Below are 23,434 nucleotides of genomic sequence, written 5' to 3'. Positions count from 1 at the left end.
AGAAAAGAAAGAAAGAAAGAAAGAAGAAGAAAGGAAATCAGCCCATATAAGAAGAAGAAGAAGAAAACAAGAAGAAAGAAAAGAACACAAGAAAACACAAGACACAAAGAATAGAAAGAAGAGAAAAAGAACAAGAAAGAAAGAAAGAAAATAGAAAGATAGAAAAAGAAAGAAAAGAAAAAAGAGAGCAAGACATCCGAACAACCCAAATGAAGACAAGAAAACTACCATCAGGCAAAAGAAAGAAAGACAAGACAAGAGAAAGGAGAAAAGCAAACGAAAGAAAAAAAAGAAAAGAGCGAGGAGTTAAAGGTCTGAAAGAAGAAAAGGTGACACTAGAAAGAAAGAAGGAAAAAGAAAAGAGGAGCCGAAGATCGAGAGAGAAAAAAAAGAACAAATTGGAAAAGAATTAAGTGAAATCGAAAGACAAGAAGAGAAAGAGAAGGAAAGAAAAGAGAAGAAACCCAGACAAGAAAAAGAAAACTGCAAAAAAAGAACGAAAGAAAGAAAAGAAAGAAAAAAGACAGAAAGAAACAGGAAAGAAGAAGAAGATAAGAAAGAAAGAAAGAAAGAAGAGAAAGAGAGACAAGAAAGAAAAGAGAGAGAGAGACAGGAAAAGAAAGAAAGAAGAAAGAGAACAGAAAGAATAGAGAAGAAAGAAAAGAAAGACAGAAGAGACAAGCAAAGAGAGAGAAAAAGAAAGAAGAAGAAAGAAAAAGAAAGAAGAGAAAGAAAGAAAGAGAGAAAAAAAGAGGGAGAGGAAGAAAGAAAGAGGAAGAAAGACAAAGAAAAGAAAAGAGAAGCAGAGAAAGGAGAGAAGAGAACGAGAAAGAGGAGAGAAAGGAAGAAAGAAGAAGAAGACAGCCCAGGAAAAGGAGAAAGACACAAGAAAAGACAGAAAGAGAGAAAGAACAAACAGGACAAAGAGAGACAGAAAGAATAGACAAGATGAGGAGACAGAAAAAGAGAAGAAAAGAAAAAGAAAGATGATAAGGAGAGAGAGAGACAGGAAAGCAGAAGACAGAAAGAAGAAAGAAGAAGAAAAGAGAAGAGAGAAGAAAGAAGAAGGAGACAGAAAGAGAAAGAAAAAGAGAGAGAAGAGAAGAAAGAGGAAAGAAAAAGAAAGAAGAGAAGAGAGAGAGGGAGAAGAAAGACAGAGAGAAGATCAAGAAAGAGAAGAAAGAGACAGAATAGAGAAAGAAGAGAAAGAGAAGACCAGAAACGAAGAGCAGAAAGAGATAAAAGAAGAAAAGAGAGAGAACCAGAAAGAGAAGAGAAGAAAGAAAGAGAAGAAGAAAGAGAAGAAGAAAAAAGAAGAGAAAAGAGGGAAAGAAAGAAAGAAAGAAAGAGAGAAAGAAATAGAGAAAGAGAGAGAGAAAGACAGAAAGAAGATGACAGAGAAGGAAAAAGAGAAGAAAGAGAGAAAGAAGAGAAAGAACAGAAAGAAAAGAGAAAAAGAAAGAGAGAGAAAGAAAGAGAGAGAAGAAGAAAGAGAAAAGACAGAGAGAGAAGAGAGAGAAGAAAGAAGGAAACAGAAAGAGGAAGAAAAGAGAAAGAAAGAGAAGAAAGAAGAGAAAGAAAAGAGAAAAGAGAGAAGACAAAAGAAGAAAGAGAAAGAGAAAGAGAAAGAAAAGAAAGAGAAGAGAGAGAGAGAAGAAAGAAGAAGAAAGAGAAGGAAGAAAAAGAAGAAAGAGAGACAGAAAAGAAGAGAAAGAAAGGACAAGAGAGAGAAGACAGAGAGGAAGAAAGAAAGAGAGAGAAAGAAGAAGAAAGAACAGAAAGAGAGAAGAAAGAGAGAAGAAAAAAGACAAGAGAGAAGAGAAGAGAAGAAGACAAGATAAAGAAAGAGAAAAGAAAGAAAGGAAAGAAAGGAAGAAGAGAAGAAGAAAAGAAAGAGAAAGAGAAAGAAAAGAGAAAATCAGAAGGTAATAAGTAAAAGAGAGAACGAAAAGGCAGAAAGAAAGAAAAAGAGAAAGAAAAGAAAAAGAGAAAGAAAGAGAGAGAAATAAGAAGAGAGTTGAGAGAAAAGAGAAAGAGAGAAGAGAAAGAAAGAAAAGACAAAAGAACACAGAAAGAAAGAGAAAGAAAGAGAAAGAGGAAAGAGAAGGAAAAGAAAAGAGAGAAATAAAGAAAAGAGACAGGAAGAAAGAGAAGACAAGAGTAAGGAGAGAGAAAGAAGACGAGAAAGAAAAAGAGAGAGAGAGACAGAGAGCACACGGAGACGCAGAGAGGCAAACAGAGCAAAGAAAGAGCAGAAAGAGACAAGCACCACGTAAAGAAACGGAAAATCCAGAGACAAAAGAAAGAATCAGCAGAGAGAAAACGATGCTAAGAAGAAAGAGCCTTCAATTACACACGAAAGAAAACAGAAGAAAGAAACGAAAATCACAGAAAAGAGCGCCAGAAAACGAGCGACAGAAGAAGAAGACGAACAGCAGACACGAAAAGAGGAAAAGAAAAAGCAGAAACCGGATCTCCTGGAGAGAATCAGACAGACAAGCACAAAAAGGGAAGAAAAGAAAGAGAGAAAGGAAAAAGAGTAAGAAAAAGAGAGATAAGAAAGATAGACTCTCACGAAAGACAAGAGAGAAAGCAAAAAGAAAAGAGATGTGCGACCCAAGTAAAGAAAGAGAAGAAAAGAGAGTAGAGAAAGAAAAAAGAGAAGATGAGACCGCCATAGAAAGATAAAGAACAGAGAGAAATGAAGGAAGAAAAGAAGACAAAGGAACGAAAATCACGTAATCAAAGAGAAACAGACAGACCTCCTCTGAGAGACAGAGAATGTCCGAAAAGACACGGAAAAGAACAGCAAAAGCATAAAAGAACAACAAGAGAAGAAAAAGCAGATGAACAAGAGAAAGAAAGAGAAAAGATCAAAGAAAGACAAAGAGAGAGAAACTTCCGCAAGAGAGAGAGAGAAGCGCAATCACAGCCAACCTCTGGGAGTCAAAGACGAAGCAAGAAACAGACAAAGACCTAGAAAGAAAAAGGAGAAAGAAACAGAAAGTAAAACGTGGAACACGAGAAAGATACCTAAGACATAGATCCAAGAAAGAAATATAGACCACAGAGGAAAGAAAACGAGTCAAAAGGGCAAAGACAGATAGGAAAACAAAACGACAGAGAAACGAAAGAAGAGACAGACAGAGATTGAATAGAAAAGAATCGAGAAAGACTTCCTAAGATGAAATACAAGAGGATAAGACACAGACAGAGAAAGATAAGAAAAAGTAAGCAGGGAAACTAGAAAATCGAGAAAGACCACAGTAAAAGAAAGAAATGAAAGAGAGAAAGAAAAGAGGTCCCTAGAGAGAAGGAACAAACGAAAAAGAGAAGCTTTAGAAGTGAAAGAAAAAGCCAGAAAGACGAAAAAGTAGACAGAAGCAAAGAAGAAAGAAAGCCCGTGACAAGAAAACAGACGAAAGCAAGAAAGACAAAAGAAAAGCAGAAACGGAAAGAAAAAGAGAAAGAAAAGAGAAAAGCCCACAGATACGTTACGCCAAAGATCCAAGGTGAAAGAAAGAAGAGATCAGAATGAGAGAAAGAGAGTAGAAAAAGATTGATAGACAAGAATAGAGAGAAAGAAAGTATGAATCGATTCCCTGAAAGAAAAGGAGAAAGACGAGAGCCAGAAAATGAGTAACCCTAGAAAAAGAGAAGACAAAGAGAAGAATGCAAAAGACAACGTGAAGAATAGGACCTAGAAGAAGAGATATTGACGTAATAGAGAGAAAGAAAACAAGTAGATCAAGATAAAGAGAAAGCAGTAGAAACAGATAAATAGCACAACTGAGAGATACGAAAAGATCAAGAAAAGAAGAGAAGAAAAAAGAACAAAGATTATTTTGTCACCAAGAACAAGCACAGAAAAGTTGACCAAGAAAAAAAGCATAGAAAGGCCAAGCGATTTAGAACAGAAACAGAACCGTCCGAAGAAAGAATAGAAAAATCGACCAAGAATAAAGACAAAGAAACGAAACAACTCCCTCTCCCGTCCATCAAAAAGAAAAGAAACGACAACAAGAAGAAATAGCAGAAGAGACAAAGAAAACCACAAAAGCGTAACAATAGTAAGAAGTAGCTACAGAAAGACAAACTAACGGACGAAATCACTATCAGAAAAAACAAAAAACGAAAGAGAAGGCAGAGACACACAGTACCACGAGTATTCAGGAACAGGATTAATAACAGCAAGAAAAAAGAATGTTCCTAAGAAACAGACGGAACAAGACTCACAGCAAAAAAAACGAAGAAAGCAAAATAATGAAACTTTACCAGAAAATCCGAAAGAAATCAAACGGTAGCAAAAAACCAATAAGAAAGAAAAAAATAAGAGAAGAAAACAAGACTAAAGAAAGAAACTATTAATGCCATACAAGATAAGCCCAAAAAGGTAAGTAAATAAAACAGACTAAGAATTCAGAATAGAAAAAGAAGAAAAAACGACGGCATAATAAATATAACACTCAACAAAAGAAAATAAGAGAAGCTCCCTCCCAACGAGTGAAAAAGTCAAACCCAACATGAGGAGGCTGTGATCCGGTTGCAAAAAGAGCGCGAGAAGAGTCGGAGGGGAGAGAGAAGAAACCCATTTGAGACATCATCTAGAACAACCAAAATCCTTAAAAAGCCAAATACAATCACCAAAGGACTAACACAACATAGAAACACTAACCAACGAAGGGAGAGAGAGAAGGTTGTTCACGACGAGCCGAGCCGAGATGACGACGCGGTAGAGCGCCACAACCAAATACTCTTAAAGCCGAAAGAAAAACGAATCCGCGATACAAGAGTCAAGAAGGGTTATTCACAAAATAAAGAAAAAACGGACGAGGAAGGAGAGGAGTGTGTAAAACCGACTTGAGAAGAGTCCTGAATGAGTTGATAGGGACCGCGAGCAGCGATGAATAGGAAAAAGAAAAGATGACTCAGCAGTGGGAGAGAAGAACAAAACCCCCACGAAAAACAGAAAAGACTGCGTAGGGAGATGTAGACGCGACGCACTACAAAACTACCAAACAAGTGAAAACTGGTGTGTAAATGATGCCACAAAGCGAGAGTAAAGACCGAGAGAAAGAAAGACCGCCAGACGCCGCACTAGAGACACGAGAGACGAAGCATGCAAAAAACAGAAAAAGAAAAAAGAGAGTGAGAGCGAGCACAGATTGACTAAACAAAATAAAAAAAAAAAAAAAACAGAAAAAAAAAGAAAAGAGAGGACGGAGAGAAAACAGAAGGAGAGGGAAGGAGGAGGAGAGAGAGAGTGGAGAAGAAGAGAGGAAAAAAAAAAGACAAAAAAGACCAAGAGAGAGAAGAGGACAAAAACGATCTGCGAGAGGAGAGAGAAAGACTAAAAAAACACAAAAAAGGAAAAGATAAGAAAAAAAAGAAAACCAGGAAAAAAGAATCGTAAAAAAAAAAAAAAAAGAAAAAGACTAGAGGAGAGAGGAGAGAGAGAAAAGACGAGCGAGGAACGAAGATAGAAGCGAGGAAAAAAAAAAAGGACAAGAGAGAGAAGAAAGAAAGGAAGAAGAAAGAAAGAAAGAAAGAAAGAAAGAAAGAAAGAAAGAAAGAAAGAAAGAAAGAAAGAAAGAAAATTATCCAATAACAGCATGTTTGCCAGCGGTTTATTTTTAATAATAATAATAATGATAATTTGATGCAGTGGAATGTCAGGAGTCCATGTGTTTTTTTAACCAGGCACTCTGCTGATTCAGCACTGGACAGATGACATGCCTTCTCTCAGCCCCTTCGAAAACCTGGAGGTGATCCGCGGACGAATCAAATACCAGTAAGATTGAAAAATAAACAGAAATCTGTTTTTTGTTTTTTTTTATATGGATCTCAGGATGTATTAATCCACCAGTAACGATTGCTCTGATTTAAAGTGTCAGTGTTGGAGGTGAGGATTTGTTTTGTTGTTGCAGAGGTACGGTGAGTCTGGGGATCAGCGGGACTAAAATAACGTACCTGGGCCTGCACTCTCTGCGAGAGATCAGTGATGGAGACGTGGCCATCACACAGAACCCCGGACTGTGCTACAACAGCCCAGAGCACTGGAGCCGGCTCTTTAAATCAGACAGGCAGCAGGTCCGACCCATGCAGAACGCAGACGCTGCCAGCTGTGGTACTGAGCTCCACCTTCATCACTGACATACATCACTGACATACATCACTGCTCTCCATCACTGAGCCTCATTACTGACCTTCATCACTGTTCTCCACCATTGACCTTCATCACTGCTCTCCATCACTGACCTCCATCACTGACCTTCTTCACTGACTTCCATCAGTCACCTCCATCACTGACCTCCATCACTGACCTTATTCACTTACCTTTATCACTGACCTCCAACAGTCACCTTCATGACTAACATTTATCACTCTCCTCCATCACGGACCTTCATCACTACTCTTCAGTCTGCATCATGATGTCACGTCATTGTAAATACTGAACACAGAACAGACATGTTCTTGATGGCTTGACCGCTGAAGTTCTCTGTTTTCTGCAGCGGCACAGAACCTTACCTGTGATGAGATGTGTACGTCGGACGGTTGCTGGGGTCCGGGGCCAACCATGTGCTTCAGCTGCGTGAGCCACAGACGCAAGACGAGCTGCGTGGCTTCCTGTAACCTCTTGGATGGGTGAGTCACATCTGTAGCAGATCTGTATCTCTATCCGTGTGCTGATCCTTATACGAGATATTAAGGCGTCTGTCCTGGAGCAGTAATTCTGAATAATCTTACAGAATGTTCCGGAACTAAATCTTTAGTTAATATGGAACAGGTCATATCCCTAAATACAACATACAACAATATACAACATATAGCAAAATAATGAAATGTGTTTGTGTCTATAGCGAGCCACGTGAGAGTGAGGTCAATAAGACGTGTCTGGAGTGTGACCCCGAGTGCAAGCCTCTGAACGGAACTCGGACCTGCTCCGGGCCTGTAAGTGGAGTAAAGAACAACTCGAACAACAACAACAACACAACAAAACAACAACAACACGACAAGATAACAACAACACAATAACAACAACACGACAAGATAACAACACAATAACACAACAACAACAAAACAACAACACAACACAATAACAACACAACAACAACACAGACAACGTAACAACAACACAATACAACAACATGCTACTTGTAGTTCCATGTGCACTAGATAGACAACATGTAGTGTTACTGTTACAGTTGATTAGCATGAATTGTGTCTTAGAAGGAAGTGTGGACATTTTTGTGTAGCGGTTGGTGTTTGCTTTTGCAGGGTCCTGACATGTGTGTGGAGTGTGCGAACTACAAAGACGGGCCACACTGTGTGTCGCGCTGCCCGCAGGGTGTCCCGGGGGAGAAGGAAATGCTGATATGGAAATATCCTGACAGTATGCACGTGTGTCAGCTCTGCCACCCCAACTGCACCCAGGGGTAAGAGCTACACCTGCTGATCTCCTGCTTCTGCTAATATCGCCTTGGCTTAGTTTAGATTAGATCTTCTCTCCTGCCTGCTGCATATTGTGGGTTTTTTGTTTTTTTGATGCCTCTTCATTATTTTCTTTTAGATGTACAGGACCAAATCTTCATGAGTGCAAAGGAACAAGGTAAGAATTAAATAAATAAATAAATAAATAAATAAACAAATAAACAAACAAACAAACAAACAAACAAACAAATAAATAAATAAATGATAGATAGATAGATAGATAGATAGATAGATAGATAGATAGATAGATAGATAGATAGATAGATAGATAGATAAGCCTTCTCAAACAACAGTATTCTGGTTATAAATAGATAAATTCTTTCGGTCTCTCAGTGACACGAGCACGTCGATCATCGCCGCCAGTGTGGTCGGAGGACTCCTGGGTTTTGTCATCATCTGCCTGGCCATCGCCGTGGCACTAAGGAGACGGAAGATTAAGCGGAAGAGAACTCTGCGCAGATTATTGCAGGAGAGAGAGGTTCGGTTCAACACCTGACACCTCACACACACACACACACACACACACACACACACACTCAAGTTTTAGTAAAAAAGTACACTGTTTATACCACAGCACTGTTACATTCTCTCCTCCGATTGGTCAGACGGTTGATTGACAGCAGTTGACAGAATGTTTCTAAGTTTCATTAAAGGAACGAAGCTGAAAAAGAGTGGAAAGTTGGACACAACAGCTTTGCTTACTTAGAGAAAAAGGGGGCGGGGTTACGAGAAAAACTCTTTTTGTTTATGTGATGTTTCTAAAAAAATATAATTTGCTTAAATGAAATGATATTTTTGCACACATGTAAAGAGGATCTGTGTGTTAGGTTCTTTAGATGTTACTCATGCTGGAAAGCTAGAAGATGATAAATTGTTGGAAGGTCTTTTAAAAGCATGTGGGTTTTTTTTGTGTAAATGCGTGGTGGAGTGAGTGGGTCAGACCGTGATTAGTAATGAGAAGAGCTTTGTTGCTCCGTACGCGGACGTTATCTGTTATCTGAAGGCTGATAAGTACGGACACGAGTACGTCTCTCTCTACACAAAGCCGAGTGTTGTATCATTCATCATGGGAGAGGAAGCAGCACATCAAGACAGGATGTTCTCCTCACCGAGTGTGCAGAGATGTTTCTTGACAGGACGTGTGTGTGCGTGTGTGTGTGTGTGTGTGTGTGTGTGTGTGTGTGTGTGTGTGTGTGTGTGTGTGTTCTTAGTTAGTGGAGCCTCTCACTCCCAGCGGAGAAGCTCCGAACCAGGCGCTGCTGCGCGTCCTGAAAGAGACCGAGTTCAAAAAGATCAAAGTGCTCGGCTCCGGAGCTTTCGGCACCGTGTATAAGGTGACTAACCCTCTTGTTTCCGAGATCACGTGACCCATATGCAATACAACAACCGCGTGACTTTATACAACTCTTTTTTTTTTTAAACCCATTTTTAAATGGTATTTCACTTTATTGAATTATTTTATAGTAAAAATAGATACAAAATTTCTACCACATATCTGTTACTCAGAAGTGCTGAATATACTCTGAAAATAATGAAACATTTAACATATAAAGTATATTTTATTTGAAACGTAAAAATCTTTACGGTTTCAGTTTATTTCTAACCCTAGTATTTTTTCATTTGTTTTCTCTTGCTGCTTTAGATATAGTCCCTCTGTAATTTTTAACTATATATATGATATATATATATTACGATCTTGATCAGTTAAAAATCGATAAACGTAATTATAAACGGATAAAATCTAAAAGCGTGTCACTCTGTAATTTAAAAGAATCGGCCAGTTACTTGGTATAAGAGGAATAAAACACATCAGGATTTTATGTGATGGGAATTTCAAGTCATTTTGGGAAAATAAAATAATGATGGAAAAGCATTCAGAATTTAATTGAAAAAAAAATCACATTAATTTCATAAGTAATGACTTACTTACTGTTTCTCAAAATTTTGTTTGTTTTTCGGAGCTGTTTATTTTCACGTCACAACTCTTTCCTGCTCCTAAAAGCTGTTTATATGTTTTTGGAATGATGAATGTTTATATGAAGTTAAATCGGATTTCTTGACGCAGGGTTTATGGGTCCCCGAAGGAGAAGACGTGAAGATTCCCGTCGCCATTAAGGTTTTGAGAGAAGCCACGCTGCAGAAAGCTAACAAAGAGATCCTAGATGTGAGTTTATTTTAATTTATTTACTTGAGGACATTTACTTGATGATGATGATGATGATGATGATGATGATGATGATGAGGTTATGATAGTAATATACTTTAAACAGAAGAAAAAAAATTGTACAAAAAGAACGTTTTATTTACAGCATTTGAAAACTCAGTTCATTTAGCCCATAAATAAAAATAAACTCCTGCCCTTTTCTAAGATTTGGGAAAGGAAGTCTGCTTTACCAGAGTTCTCATAAAGCATAGGATTTCTTGGGACTTCCGGTCATCCTTGAACCCTAAAAGCGGAAAAGGTCTTCCTGAAGATATATAACAAATTTTTTATTAGTTTCAAAGCAAATCCGCTTTGATTAAGAGGATGTGTTTTGAGCGATAGAAGATAAGTCTGATATGTAAACACGACAGCCTTCTGATCAGTAGAAGAAATCAGACGTACAGAAGTAGGAATGAGGACATGAGGTGCATGAGGAACATCTGCAACACACGACGTCGACTCCCTGATGAGAGGAGGGGAAATGAGCAGTTATTTGTATTGGCTGAGCATTAAGTCTTTTCCAGAAAGTGACTTCTCCTGGTCTCTAAGGCTAAAGCTTTTTTTTTTTTTCGTTTGTCCGTGTGCTTTCCGGTAAAGCCGCATTCCAGCATGACACCAGTGTTACTCTGAAGATTCGTGCTAAACCACACGCACAGCCTTATAGGTTATAATTACTGTCTTACTGCATGCTAGCAGTTTTTTCCCCTCTCTCTCTCTCTCTCTCTCTCTCTCTCTCTCTCTCTCTCTCTCTCTCTCTCTCTCTCTCCTTTCTTGCTAGCTCCTTATTAACAGCCCATTTTTTTTAAACACCACCAAATTTCCAGTGCTTTCAGCCAAACAATCTAGGTTTTGTCTCAAATATTAGCATGTAGCGAAACAAAAGATAAATTCTACGACTACAGATACCAGCTGTGCCAACTAGGCTAATGTAATGCAATGAGCTAGTTAGCTTGTCGACTTCACGAATACAGACGAAAACAAACGAGTATATAATAATATACGAACAAGCTAACAATAATATACCCGATAATATCTTTGAACCTGCTTTATGGACATGTTATCATCTTTAAGGATATGTTTAACTGTGAGGTGAGAGAATGTGATGCTAGCAGGAGATGCTACTGTACCTACACTGTGTTCTGCTGTATTGTGGAAAAATCGTGTGTCATCCATGTATGATAATTAATCCAGCGAGCAAAAAATATTCTGCTGTAACAGAATAGACTGAATTTGTAGTGTTTCAGAAGTATTTCTTTTTTTTGTTGGTATCTTTAGAGTAAACGATGATATCAAACCCGTTTCTGCTCTCTGAGATGCTGCAAGTGTTTGTTCATCTTTTTTTTTAAATTATTTTATATCTGTTTTATATCAGGCGATGAAATTATTATTTATTCGTTTATACTGATTGAAAAGCCGATTTGAACGTCAGCATGCTGGTAAAAAGGGTTCGATCGAATCTCCGGCTTGCTTCAAATTGTCATTCACGAGCGTTTATGTGCTTTCAGGAGGCCTATGTGATGGCGAGCGTGGAACATCCGCACGTTTGCCGCCTGTTGGGCATCTGCCTGACCTCCAACGTGCAGCTGGTGACCCAGCTCATGCCCTATGGCTGCCTGCTCGAATACGTCAAGGCGAACAAGGACAACATCGGCTCGCAGCCCCTGCTCAACTGGTGTGTTCAGATTGCTAAGGTACGGAGAACGGCCTCCATCTTAGTTAAATGCCATTACGAAGGTAGAACAGAGCCAGACCAAAAGCCAGTTATCACTTACAGTAGGGTGCAAAAGTCTGAGGTAAATACACACACTTGGGTTTGGCTGGTTGTCAACGTTTTTGTGTTTTAACACTTGGTTCAAATTAAAATATTAAAATGGGAATGTTAGGAAGTTTTTTTTACTTATACAACAAACTTTAATAACCTCTAATGACCTTTAATGTTTCTGCGGATTATTATTATTTTTTTTTTGGTTATGACTTATATATATAATTATATATTCACATAATGTTTAACTCTTGTCTTTTTAGGGCTCATGAGTATTTTTTTGATCCCTGCTTGAGAATTTTTTGCCTTACAGTAATTAAAAAATAAAAAACAAACACAAAGCTGTGTCGAATTAAACACCATACTGACGCACATTTGTACATTCAGATAAAGCCAGGCATGTGAATGAGGATGCAAACCTTAGACACGTGAGAATTATTTCCCATGATGTACACGAGTTCAAAAAGACGAGCAAGTTATATTTTCCCCAGAAATCCATCTTTCTTCTCTAGCGACTTTGTCTATCGCGCTATATTCCATCGGTCCATGAGGAGTCATTAAATAAAAAAACGATTATCCCAGCAGTTTTTCATCGTCGTCATCCCAGGGTATGGCATCTGTCTCTCCTGCTCTGACGTCTGATGTGCTGAGATAAACTCTACGGGAAGGCGGATAAAACTATACATCAGCATTTGCCAGAATTCCCTGAAGGCCTTGAAAAAGAATTTGATTTCCCCAGTGAATAAATGTCTCTTTGAATCTTTTGAAGCACACGCTGGATGCTTTATTACATTTTCAAATATGAATTTGACCTGCATTATATATATATCCATAAAAATTAATCCACATCTCATCAATCATCGGCGTGTAATGACAAGAACTGGATTTTATTTATTTATTTTTTGCACAAATGAAATAAAAAAAACACATATTATAAAGGAAAACCAGCTGCTCCCATTCCCCATATCATACATCCTTTCCCCTTTATGGAAATTGTGTTTTTTCTGCTTATTTCAGGGGATGAACTACTTGGAAGAGCGCCACCTGGTGCACAGGGATTTGGCCGCACGCAACGTGCTGGTGAAAACTCCTCAGCATGTGAAGATCACCGATTTCGGCTTGGCCAAACTCCTCAATGCCGACGAGAAAGCGTACCACGCAGACGGAGGGAAGGTGAGCGCGTACAGTACGGTCTTGATGGATGATCTGAATTATGCTGAATTATGATCATGGATGACGGAAGATGTTATCGATCACGCAGTGCATGTAGTGTTTAACATTCTTCCACTAAAATCTCTCACTTTCCATTACATCCCATCAGCTCCATTTTAACCACAAAACTACTTTACGACTCCAGATACATCACCTGAAAGGAATTTTCCTCCATCTTCATCTTTAAAACCAGAAAATGCTAAGAAAATAGTGAAACTAGCTACGACAGTTAAATGGATACATTTTGGTTTTGGATTGTAGCGTTGCTTTAACACCTGAGAACAAATAGAGAAGAGCAGAGAGCTTTGTGAAATTCATTCATTCATTCATTCATTCATTTTCTACCGCTTATCCGAACTTCTCGGGTCACGGGGAGCCTGTGCCTATCTCAGGCGTCATCGGGCATCGAGGCAGGATACACCCTGGATGGAGTGCCAACCCATCACAGGGCACACACACACTCTCATTCACTCACACACTCACACACTACAGACAATTTTCCAGAGATGCCAATCAACCTACCATGCATGTCTTTGGACCGGGGGAGGAAACCGGAGTACCCGGAGGAAACCCCGAGGCACGGGGAGAACATGCAAACTCCACACACACGAGGCGGAGGTGGGAATCAAACCCCCAACCCTGGAGGTGTGAGGCAAACGTGCTAACCACTAAGCCACCGTGACCCCCCAGCTTTGTGAAATGTATAAAAATATATATATATATATATATATATATATATATATATATATATATATATATATATATATATATATATATATATATATATGTAATTATCTCAAATCAAATTATATTTGTCACATACACATACATACAGGGTACGATATTCAGTGAACTGCTTTATGCAACTGTCCGGTATAAGAATAAAGAATGTAAAAAAGTATTAAAAAAAAGCAAAAAAATAATCTGAGAATAAAATAATAAGAAAGTATAAACTAAGAAATAGTTAGTATAATCTAAGAAAACTGTATAAAAAAACTATATAAAAAATCATACAAACATCTCCAATGTTATGTCTCTATCTTCGAACCTAAAGGAAAAATTTCCCCACCCCGAAACACAATATATTTCAGGAAGCCTTCGAACGATGGCGGGAAAAGTTACCAAACACGTCGTTTAAACCAAAATCTCATCATTTCATTTTAAACATGTGACATTTATATCATTTATACTGTAAATATTGCAGGTTGTTGAGGGTGATTCTTCCTCTAACTCTAAAGTGGTGGAACCTAAGGACTTGTTTATAACCTTCTTTTTTTTTCTCACTGTTAAGGTGCCGATAAAATGGATGGCGCTCGAATCCATCCTTCACCGGACCTACACGCATCAAAGTGACATATGGAGTTATGGTAAGAAGTAAATCTCTAGCAAAAAAACAGCATGAGAAATTGTGTATGCATAAGAAGATATTTGTCAAATGTATTATTAGTGAATACATTCAAGTCACTATTAAGTTGCTTGGTCAGCGTACCGTTAGCTTACGAGGTCTTCGGGAACGTGCTTTTCTATTAACTTTTATGCGATCGTCTCTGGAGGTGTGACCGTCTGGGAGCTGATGACATTCGGGACGAAGCCTTACGACGGAATTCCTGCCAGTGAAATCGCCGGGGTCTTAGAGAAAGGAGAGAGACTCCCTCAGCCGCCGATCTGCACCATCGACGTCTACATGATCATGGTGAAATGTAAGTGTTGAAGGTTTGGCGTGTGTCTCTTCTCCTGAGACAGGAATCAAATGTTTTGATATGATATAAAGATGATCTGAAGGTAAAATTCCATGATATAGCATACCATAACATACTTTTACCAACTAAATACATGTCCTAAATATCATACTGTATTTTTTTTTATCTTAGGCTGGATGATAGACGCAGACAGCAGACCAAGATTCAGGGAGCTCATCGCAGAATTTTCCAAGATGGCACGAGATCCAAAACGTTACCTTGTCATTCAGGTGAGCTGCAGTGAGGGCACGGTGATATAGGGTTAGCACGTTCGCCTCACACCTCCAGGGTTGGGGGTTCGATTCCCGCCTCCGCCTTGTGTGTGGAGTTTGCATGTTCTCCCCGTGCCTCGGGGGTTTCCTCCGGGTACTCCGGTTTCCTCCCCCGGTCCAAAGACATGCATGGTAGGTTGATTGGCATCTCTGGAAAATTGTCCGTAGTGTGTGTGTGTGAGTGAATGAGAGTGTGTGTGTGCCCTGCGATGGGTTGGCACTCCATCCAGGGTGTATCCTGCCTCCATGCCCGATGACGCCTGAGATAGGCACAGGCTCCCTGTGACCCGAGTAGTTCGGATAAGCGGTAGAAAATGAATGAAGGAATGAATATTAGAACCAGTGCATTAATATACAGCATGCAGCCAGAACTACTACCAGGGCTCTGCTCTTATAGACAATAATCAGCACTCACTCAGAATTTAACATGACTGAGGTGGATGGATGGATGGATGGATGGATGGATGGATGGATGGATGGATGGATGGAGGAATGGATATATAGTATTAGAGTTAGCCAGGGTAGACAGGTGAATAACATGACAGACCAAAATGCAGTGCATCTTTAGTATTTTTGTTTTGCAGGGTGACGAGCGGATGCACTTGCCCAGCCCCACAGACAACAAATTCTACCGCACTCTGATGAGTGAGGTGGATCTGGATGAGGCCGTGGATGCTGATGAGTATTTACTGCCCAACCACGGCTTCTTCAGCAGCCCCAGCACGTCTCGTACAAAGCTACTGCACTCTGTGGTAATAACACTCACACACTCATAGTAGACACATCTTACCTACAAGCATTTTGTTGGGTAATATCTGCTATGCTACAGTAGCTAAACAGTACGGTGTATATGATGGTATAATAAAGTTTAGCTTTATCGTAACGGACATACTGCATACTGACTGGTACTCAAGTATAATAATATATAATAGTAATAATAGTAATATACATATATAATATAGTAATAATATAGTAATAATATAATATATAAAATAATATAATATAATAGTATAATAATAGAGTGATAATACACAAGATTCCATTGTACCAGAGTAACAGTACACATTTTAGAGAAATACAATAATAACACACCATATTATGTAGTAATAGAGTAATAATAACTACATTTCATTGTAATAGAGTATTAATACACCATACTATGTAGTAACACATAGCAACAACAGAGTAGTAATGCAACACTTTATTGTAATAGATTAATAATACATCCTTTATAATAATCGAGTAACAATAATGTACCATACTACCTATATAGTGATAGAGTTACAATACACTACGCTTCATTGCTATACCGTACTGAGACAGTATTATATACACTCTGTAACAGTAACATTACACCACATTTTAAAGAACTTGAGTACTTTATAATGCAGCATATTATGTAGTATTAAAGTACCAATACATCACACTTCATTATTCAAAGTGACGTGACGTGACGTGACATACGGCTAAGTACGGTGACCCATACTCAGAATTTGTACTCTGCATTTAACCCATCCAAAGTGCACACACAGCAGTGAACACACACACACACACCGTGAACACACACCCGGAGCAGTGGGCAGCCATTTATGCTGCGGCGCCCGGGGAGCAGTTGGGGGGTTCGGTGCCTTGCTCAAGGGCACCTCAGTCGTGGCTGGCCTGAGACTCGAACCCACAACCTTTGGGTTACAAATCAGACTCTCTAACCATTAGGCCACGACGATAAAGGATATTGGAGTGAAAATATACCAAATAGTAATAAGATTGCTATACTGTATGTTTTTATAGTAATAAAGGATCCGTGCTGCCAGCGTTAGAGTAACCATAGCCAGAGGATCCACATTGTAATGCATGCCCTTAGTAACAGAGCACTAGAGTAGCTTCAGGTAATGAACTACTGAAGTATAGACGTATGAGTGCTCTACTTTGAGCCCCTGCTACAGAAACAGATCTGGTACCTGGCCTGCTTTCTACTGGCCCAACTTGACTTTTCCGCCCGTTTCCTGTTCACTCATGTGCTGCCGTCTCCGCGCCCGCTTCCTCCCAGGTGCCTGCTGATTAATGAGCACTGTGCACTGAAAAAAAATCACAGAAATGGCCTCATCGTGTTTTGGCTTCTTGCCCATTGCTGAGAGCTCGCTAAACTCCCTCCAGCCTTTCAAGTGTGATTGCCTTTGCAGGCGAAACGTCTTGTTCACAACCATTTGGCTGAAGGGGGAAAAAACGGACTCTGCGTGAAGCAGGGGTTTATATAACTCAGACTTCAAGCTAAAGCCATTTATGGGCTGGATTTCATCTTCGCACATGGTAGCCTATTTAGCTTTTACCTCTTAAAAAGTGAGAGAGAGAGAAAGAGAGAGAGAAAGAGAAAGAACCCTCATGACCTTTTCTGGTTTAGCTGCTGATAGTGAGCCGATTTTCTTCAACTTTACAGGAAATTCAATTTGCTTCTGTTCAAAACACGGACGTAACGCAAAGCCGAGCTCGAAAGAGACGAGTTATTATCTTGTCATTAGTCATCCGTCAAGTTCGGCTCGGCCGAGAACAAAAGAAAATGTTGACAGAGCTGTTCGACCCCTAACAAAGAGTACAGTTTGAAATATACGTCAGACTCCGCAGTCATCCTCACAGCACAACCACAAGATTTCACAATGACACAGAGCACAATCACGAGGTCATGTGAAGACACAGGAAATAGGATTTGGATAAAATGAATGAAAATACAGAGATGACGTCTGGACGTATTAAGCTGAGACATAAAGCAGAATTCGAACATGTATAGACTCAATGACATGAGAGCAGATGCGTAAAAAAAACAAAAACATCCTAGCTGACAAATGACAGCTTGTGAAAAACGAGAATTAATGAAAAAAGAATTGCTCCTTTTTTTCACTCTTCAAGGCAAAAAAAAAAAAAGCTTCTTGATGTTTGTTTAACTATCCTGAATATTTTACTGCTACCGCACCCATCTACAGACCCAAACTTACGGTTTTGTTGGCGATTGACACAAAGGAGATAAAAAAAAAGGAAGGAAATGCATCGTTAAAAAGAAAGAAAAACGGACAAGAATCGTTAGAAAAAAATTCTAATAAAACGAGAGAGAGAAAAAAATGACCAAAAAAAAAAAATGATCTCAGCAAAATAAAATGCAGTTTGACGGTAAATACAAAATCTGTGTTAATGTGTGCGTAAAAAAAATAAAAATAAGAATAAAAAAAAGTAAAAAATTTATTCGAATGTTATTTTATTGCATGCAGCAGCTGATCGCAGTAGTAAGAGTCAACAGCAGAGTGGAAATAAACACGAGTTATCATTTAGTACAACTTTTACACTTCTCTAACAGTTCTTTGCAGGGAATCGGTTTTAAACGGTAAAGAGAATAAAAAAGGTCAAATCTTCTTGCGATTGTTCACCTCGTCGTGCTCCTTGTTGTCGTTTCAGAGCCTGAACAGCAGCATCGGTTCATGCCAGAACAGGAACGGGGTAAGTGAGTTCTGTTAAAAAGCCCCTGAGCGCTTCTTGTACTGTTTGTTTCTTTCTTCTTCCTGATATACTTGAAATACGTTCGTGTGCCGTGTTCTGCTGTAAACTACGGACAAGACCTTTCTCTTCCGCTCGGGTTTTGTAACGTTCCAGCACCAAAAAGTGAAATGGGAGAAAAGCTTTGATTTCGTTCCCGTTTTATTTCAGATGCCACGTTTACTTTACACGTTTCTGAACGTGTTATTAATGTAGTAGAACCGCATCGATGACACGCTTTAAAGTTTACATTTGCTTAGAATTAATTCTAGGACTAAAGATTTGAGAACTTCTTAAATTATCTGCCATTAGAATGAGTCAAAGGTGGAATAAATAAATATGTGTAGAAAAATGATTGATAAACAAACAAACAAACAAACAAACAAATAAATAAATAAATAGAATGTTGATGTTTAACTTAAATTAAGAAATATATAGATACAAAAAATATAGATAAAATTTAATAAATAAATAAATAAATGTAATAAAATCTCAATGTTTAATTTAAATTAAGAAATATATAGATACAAAAAATATAGATAAAATTTAATAAACAAACAAACAAATAAAAAAATGTAATCAAATCTCAGTGTTTAACTTAAATTAAGAAATATATACATGTAGATACAAAAAAATTGATAAAATTTGATAAATAAATAAATAAACAAATAAACAAGCAAATAAATAAATAAATAAACAGATACACAAATAAATAGATAGATAGATAGATAGATAGATAGATAGATAGATAGATAGATAGATAGATAGATAGATAGGTAGATAAATATCAGATAGATAAATATCGGATAAAGAACATCTGCCAAATGCCATAAATATAAATAATAAGAAGAAGAAATGAATAAAAATCACAATTGTGCCTGCTAAATTCAGGAGCAGTTTTTTCATGTTTAATTTAAAAGCAATATTTAATTCTCATTCAGTTTTCAGACTAGGACACATTTGGTGTCTGTTTTATTTGAGTAATATCTGTTATATAGCATTAGTTCCTCAGGTATCTCTGGATTCCACGTCTGTATTAGTGAGTAACGCTGCTGTGTTCGTGTCCCTCTCAGGCTCTCGTCCCCGGTCGTGAGAACAGCATCATGCTGCGCTACATCCCCGACCCCACCGAACGCTTCCTGGATGGAGACTTCCAGCCTGCTCCAGGTAAACAAGGGTCAAAGGTCATGTCTTCATGGATGTCACCGCTCAGTATGCACACGCTTTTTATGTGCCGCCTTTGTCAGGACTAATGGATCAGGGTTTGCGTTTAGACGGGACCACGAGATGGAATGATGCTGAACTGGTCTACATTCTTACTCATGACTAACATAGCTATCTATCGGAGAGACGTGTCGTCATGGCGCTTGTTTAACGATGCCTCTGTGAATCATATCCTCTACACACGTCACCGTTCACACCCAGATCATACGAGTTTGACGCAATCCATGATCAAGGACATAAAGGTCATTAACAAATAGTTTAAATAAATGAGGGGGGAAAAAGCCATGAGGCAGAAGTCAAGAACCTGGCATTCATTTTAAAGGTTTCAAATAAGACTTAGGTCTTACACAAATGAGATGTTTGCAACGAATTAAAGTTTGACTTGATCATATAGCATATTCATGGGATGGGGACCTCTGCTGGTGTGGAGATAAAATGTTCTGGGTGGATGTGACTTTTTTACTGAACCTCTTTAAATCTCTTTTCTCCAACCAGAATACATGAACCAGAACAGCAGCTCTGTGGTCTCGGACATGGCTAACCCCATCTATCAGCACCCGGCGTCTTCAGCCCTGGATGAGACAGAGGAGGAGTACCTGAACTGCTTCAAAAACCCAACCACCGTCACTTCTCCTAACTCCGCCCCTGAGTACCTAAACACCTCCCACTCTCAGCCGTTTTCCCCCTTCACGTCCAGCCAGAAGCAGCTGAACGGGCATGGGCACGGCTACATCGCGCAGAACAGCATGGACAACCCCGACTACCAGCAGGACTTCTTTCCTCTGGGGACCAAACCGAACGGTCACCTCCCGGCCGCCGAGAACTCGGAGTACATGGGCGTGGAGGTGCACTAGCACGCGTCAGGAGTGGGCGGAGTCTGTAAAAGCCACGAGATTGGACTTACAATGGCAGAACGTAGCAATGCTTTGGTGGAGGCTTTAAACTACCATGAACTTCTTGAGTTTTTGTGTGTCTTTGGAGATGGAAGCTGTGACAGACTCACATCCATATGTCTCAGAATTTTAAACCTATTCAGAAGTAGTCTTACTACATACAGGATTTGAGAAAAACTCGAATCACCGCTTATTTCACTCCCAAGGCCAACTCTTTTCCGTAGCCTTCATTTTAGCTTCATTTTCTGTCAGAACAGACTTTAAAAGACTTTTTTCTGTATTTTGATCCTTGTGCATTTCCTTCCTGTTTGAGGTTTTATACCGATTGGGAAAAGACTTGACCGTGACTCTGTAGAGAAGACGACAACCTTATTGTACACGTATGGAGTTCAGAACATCACACTTAATAATGTCATATTCTGATAAATCGATAATATTTCTCTAAAACAAAATCGAACGGCAGAACTAAAGAACCCTGACGTGATGCTGCCTTCTTTCAAACAGTCCCACAATCAGACTCTCTAATCTGAAAACCATTTTAAAAGATCAAGAAACTCATCGTGTCTTACGTTCAGACTTTGTCCTGTAGCGCATCCAGCTTCCCCTCTTCCCCACCGAAGCTGAGCCACACGTCTTTCCTGAGAGACAGCAGGATCAAACATATCTATTACACACATCTATCACAGTATGTTATACTGTACAAGCCGTGTACGGTCACGCGTCTGTCCTCCACGTCTGGTCTGTACATCAGTTCTTGTCTCGTCACGTTGCTGCACTCACTCGTTGTCAAACTGTTAGAAATGTTTTAAAGGTTGCGCTACGGAAAAACATAAAGGAGGCTCCAAGAGAAATGTGTGATCGTGTACAGTAAGATTCTCTTCTTCAGATTTTGTGCTAAAAAAAAAAAAAAAAAAAGCTTAATAAGATTATTGCTCCTTGACGTTTCCATCTATGCCCTCTCGACTATAATTATTACTTTTAAAAAGTAAACTAAATAAAGTGTGTGTTTTGTACAGGTCTCATTTGATCCTTTCTCCCTATCACATTCATTTGCTCAGGATGTTCTTAAAAAACATCCGTCTACTAGATAAGGAATAAGACTTGAAGGTGTGGTATAAGAGGGAATGAATCGGTGGTTGGTGATGTGATGTGATGTAGCATGACGTGTGTTTATTATTTACTCTAACAAAATGTCTAAATTACTACAAATTATGCATCCGGAGATGATCGTTTCGTCTTATTATCAGCATGTTCCTGTCTCACTCCACAGCGGTGTTAATATGAAGCGCACATGAATGTAGACACTCGGGAATTTCATTCATTCATTCATTCATTCATTCATTTTCTACCGCTTATCCGAACTTCTCGGGTCACGGGGAGCCTGTGCCTATCTCAGGCGTCATCGGGCATCAAGGCAGGATACACCCTGGACGGAGTGCCAACCCATCGCAGGTCACACACACACACACTCTCATTCACTCACACACTCACACACTACGGACAATTTTCCAGAGATGCCAATCAACCTACCATGCATGTCTTTGGACCGGGGGAGGAAACCGGAGTACCCGGAGGAAACCCCCGAGGCACGGGGAGAACATGCAAACTCCACACACACAAGGCGGAGGCGGGAATCGAACCCCCAACACTGGAGGTGTGAGGCGAACGTGCTAAATACTAAGCCACCATGCAACTCGGGAATTTATTGGATTGAATATGTAGTGTTCCTGTTTTTCTCTAGAATACATGGGGCAATTCATAGAATTTAATATTCATAGAAAAGTAAAAAAAAAAAAGTGATTTTTTTTCCCACACTGATGTTCGTGTCTTCAGAGTAAATGTTGATATGAAACCCATTTCTGCTCTCTGAGATGTTCCGAGTGTTTGTTCGTTTAAAGATCCATCTTCAACACTAAAATTTTGTGTAAGGTTCTCAACAGAGAGAAAAACACACATCTAAAACACTCCAGACTCATTTTAGATCACACTCACAGCCAGAAAAACAACAGAGTGTACACTCGAGTCCTGAAGACAGTCCTGTGATGGACAAATGACAGCTTTTCACCTCTGTCTGTTCCGTTAAGGCCGTTAATACGGAGTGTGACTCGAACGAGCTCGTGTGTTAGAATAATCAGATTTAATATAAACCAGAAGTGAATCCGAACTACCAAATGAATCATTATGTTTCTAACCAATCAGAAGCGAGATGCGTCGAGGTGCTTAATATTTTACCTGAAACTGAGTCACGTCCTGTTTATTCAGTGAGTTTTTAGTAGAGGTGTATCTCACGGTTCTGTAGTTTCTCTCACCGGATCTGATTTCCTGAATGAAGTGATTTAGCTCATGTTTAAGATATGAAGTCACAGATGTGTGGAGGTCTCTATAAAATGAAATAATTATATAAAACCGACCATGATTACAGGAAGTGGCTGCTACTCACATCATGCATGTCTTTTGTTATTTTTAATGAGTTAAACAGGTAGGGGAAGTTTTCAAGCTTAGAGAATATCAGCTAAAGATTAAAATTCATGATGTGGCCAAAAGTATGTGCACCCTTAACCGTCAGACACATACAGTATGCAGTTCTTCTTCAAACAAATACAAATATGTCCACATTGCAAATTATAAAATCATTATAAAACAGTCTATATATTTAGTGTGTGTGTGTGTGTGTGTGTGTGTGTGTGTATGTGTGTGTGTGTGTGTGTGTGTGTGTGTGTGTGTGTGTGTGTGTTTACTTAACAGTCATGACTTGAATAATTCACTCAATTTGAGGTAGAGAGGAAAATGTTACTGTACATTATAGTATTGTATAGTATAGTGTTATTTATGTCTGTACTTTTGAGAGTCACAAGCAGCTGGAACTAAATTCCTTGTGTGTGTGAACAGGCCAATAAACCTGATTCTGATTACAGAGCATCTACTGCTGTGTAATTACTGCAGAGGAACACCAGGGGGCAGCAGAGATTAACTTTAGAGATTTATAGTCATTTTTGAAAGTCATGAAGGGAAAATACCCAAAGATCCAAGTCATGGTGTTTGTAAATAACATCTAATGACCTGTTCCGAGAATAGGAAGAGATCATATGACATTAATAATGAAAAAGCAACGATTTTAA

General features: G+C 39.0%; 1 protein-coding gene across 1 annotated transcript in view; it reads left to right on the top strand.

Moving 5' to 3' along the window:
* Positions 1 to 21,330, top strand: part of egfra (epidermal growth factor receptor a (erythroblastic leukemia viral (v-erb-b) oncogene homolog, avian)) — a 63,876-nt gene extending 42,546 nt beyond the window's left edge. Inside the window, exons 11-28 of the mRNA XM_047806304.1 lie at positions 5,701 to 5,791; positions 5,928 to 6,127; positions 6,513 to 6,645; positions 6,861 to 6,951; positions 7,279 to 7,436; positions 7,571 to 7,609; positions 7,825 to 7,969; positions 8,703 to 8,825; positions 9,557 to 9,655; positions 11,200 to 11,385; positions 12,474 to 12,629; positions 13,960 to 14,035; positions 14,222 to 14,368; positions 14,540 to 14,637; positions 15,264 to 15,431; positions 18,121 to 18,162; positions 19,272 to 19,365; positions 19,918 to 21,330. Of these exons, the coding sequence (XP_047662260.1) occupies positions 5,701 to 5,791; positions 5,928 to 6,127; positions 6,513 to 6,645; positions 6,861 to 6,951; positions 7,279 to 7,436; positions 7,571 to 7,609; positions 7,825 to 7,969; positions 8,703 to 8,825; positions 9,557 to 9,655; positions 11,200 to 11,385; positions 12,474 to 12,629; positions 13,960 to 14,035; positions 14,222 to 14,368; positions 14,540 to 14,637; positions 15,264 to 15,431; positions 18,121 to 18,162; positions 19,272 to 19,365; positions 19,918 to 20,276 (2,405 nt within the window). The 3' untranslated portion in view covers positions 20,277 to 21,330. The remainder of the gene's footprint in view (positions 1 to 5,700; positions 5,792 to 5,927; positions 6,128 to 6,512; positions 6,646 to 6,860; positions 6,952 to 7,278; positions 7,437 to 7,570; positions 7,610 to 7,824; positions 7,970 to 8,702; positions 8,826 to 9,556; positions 9,656 to 11,199; positions 11,386 to 12,473; positions 12,630 to 13,959; positions 14,036 to 14,221; positions 14,369 to 14,539; positions 14,638 to 15,263; positions 15,432 to 18,120; positions 18,163 to 19,271; positions 19,366 to 19,917) is intronic.
* The last annotated feature ends 2,104 nt before the right edge of the window (positions 21,331 to 23,434 follow it).

The sequence above is a fragment of the Tachysurus fulvidraco genome, chromosome 22 (assembly GCF_022655615.1).
Source record: "Tachysurus fulvidraco isolate hzauxx_2018 chromosome 22, HZAU_PFXX_2.0, whole genome shotgun sequence".
NCBI lineage: Eukaryota > Metazoa > Chordata > Actinopteri > Siluriformes > Bagridae > Tachysurus > Tachysurus fulvidraco.
Note: the sequence above shows the minus strand (reverse complement) of the source record. Positions and strands in the feature narration are given on the sequence as shown.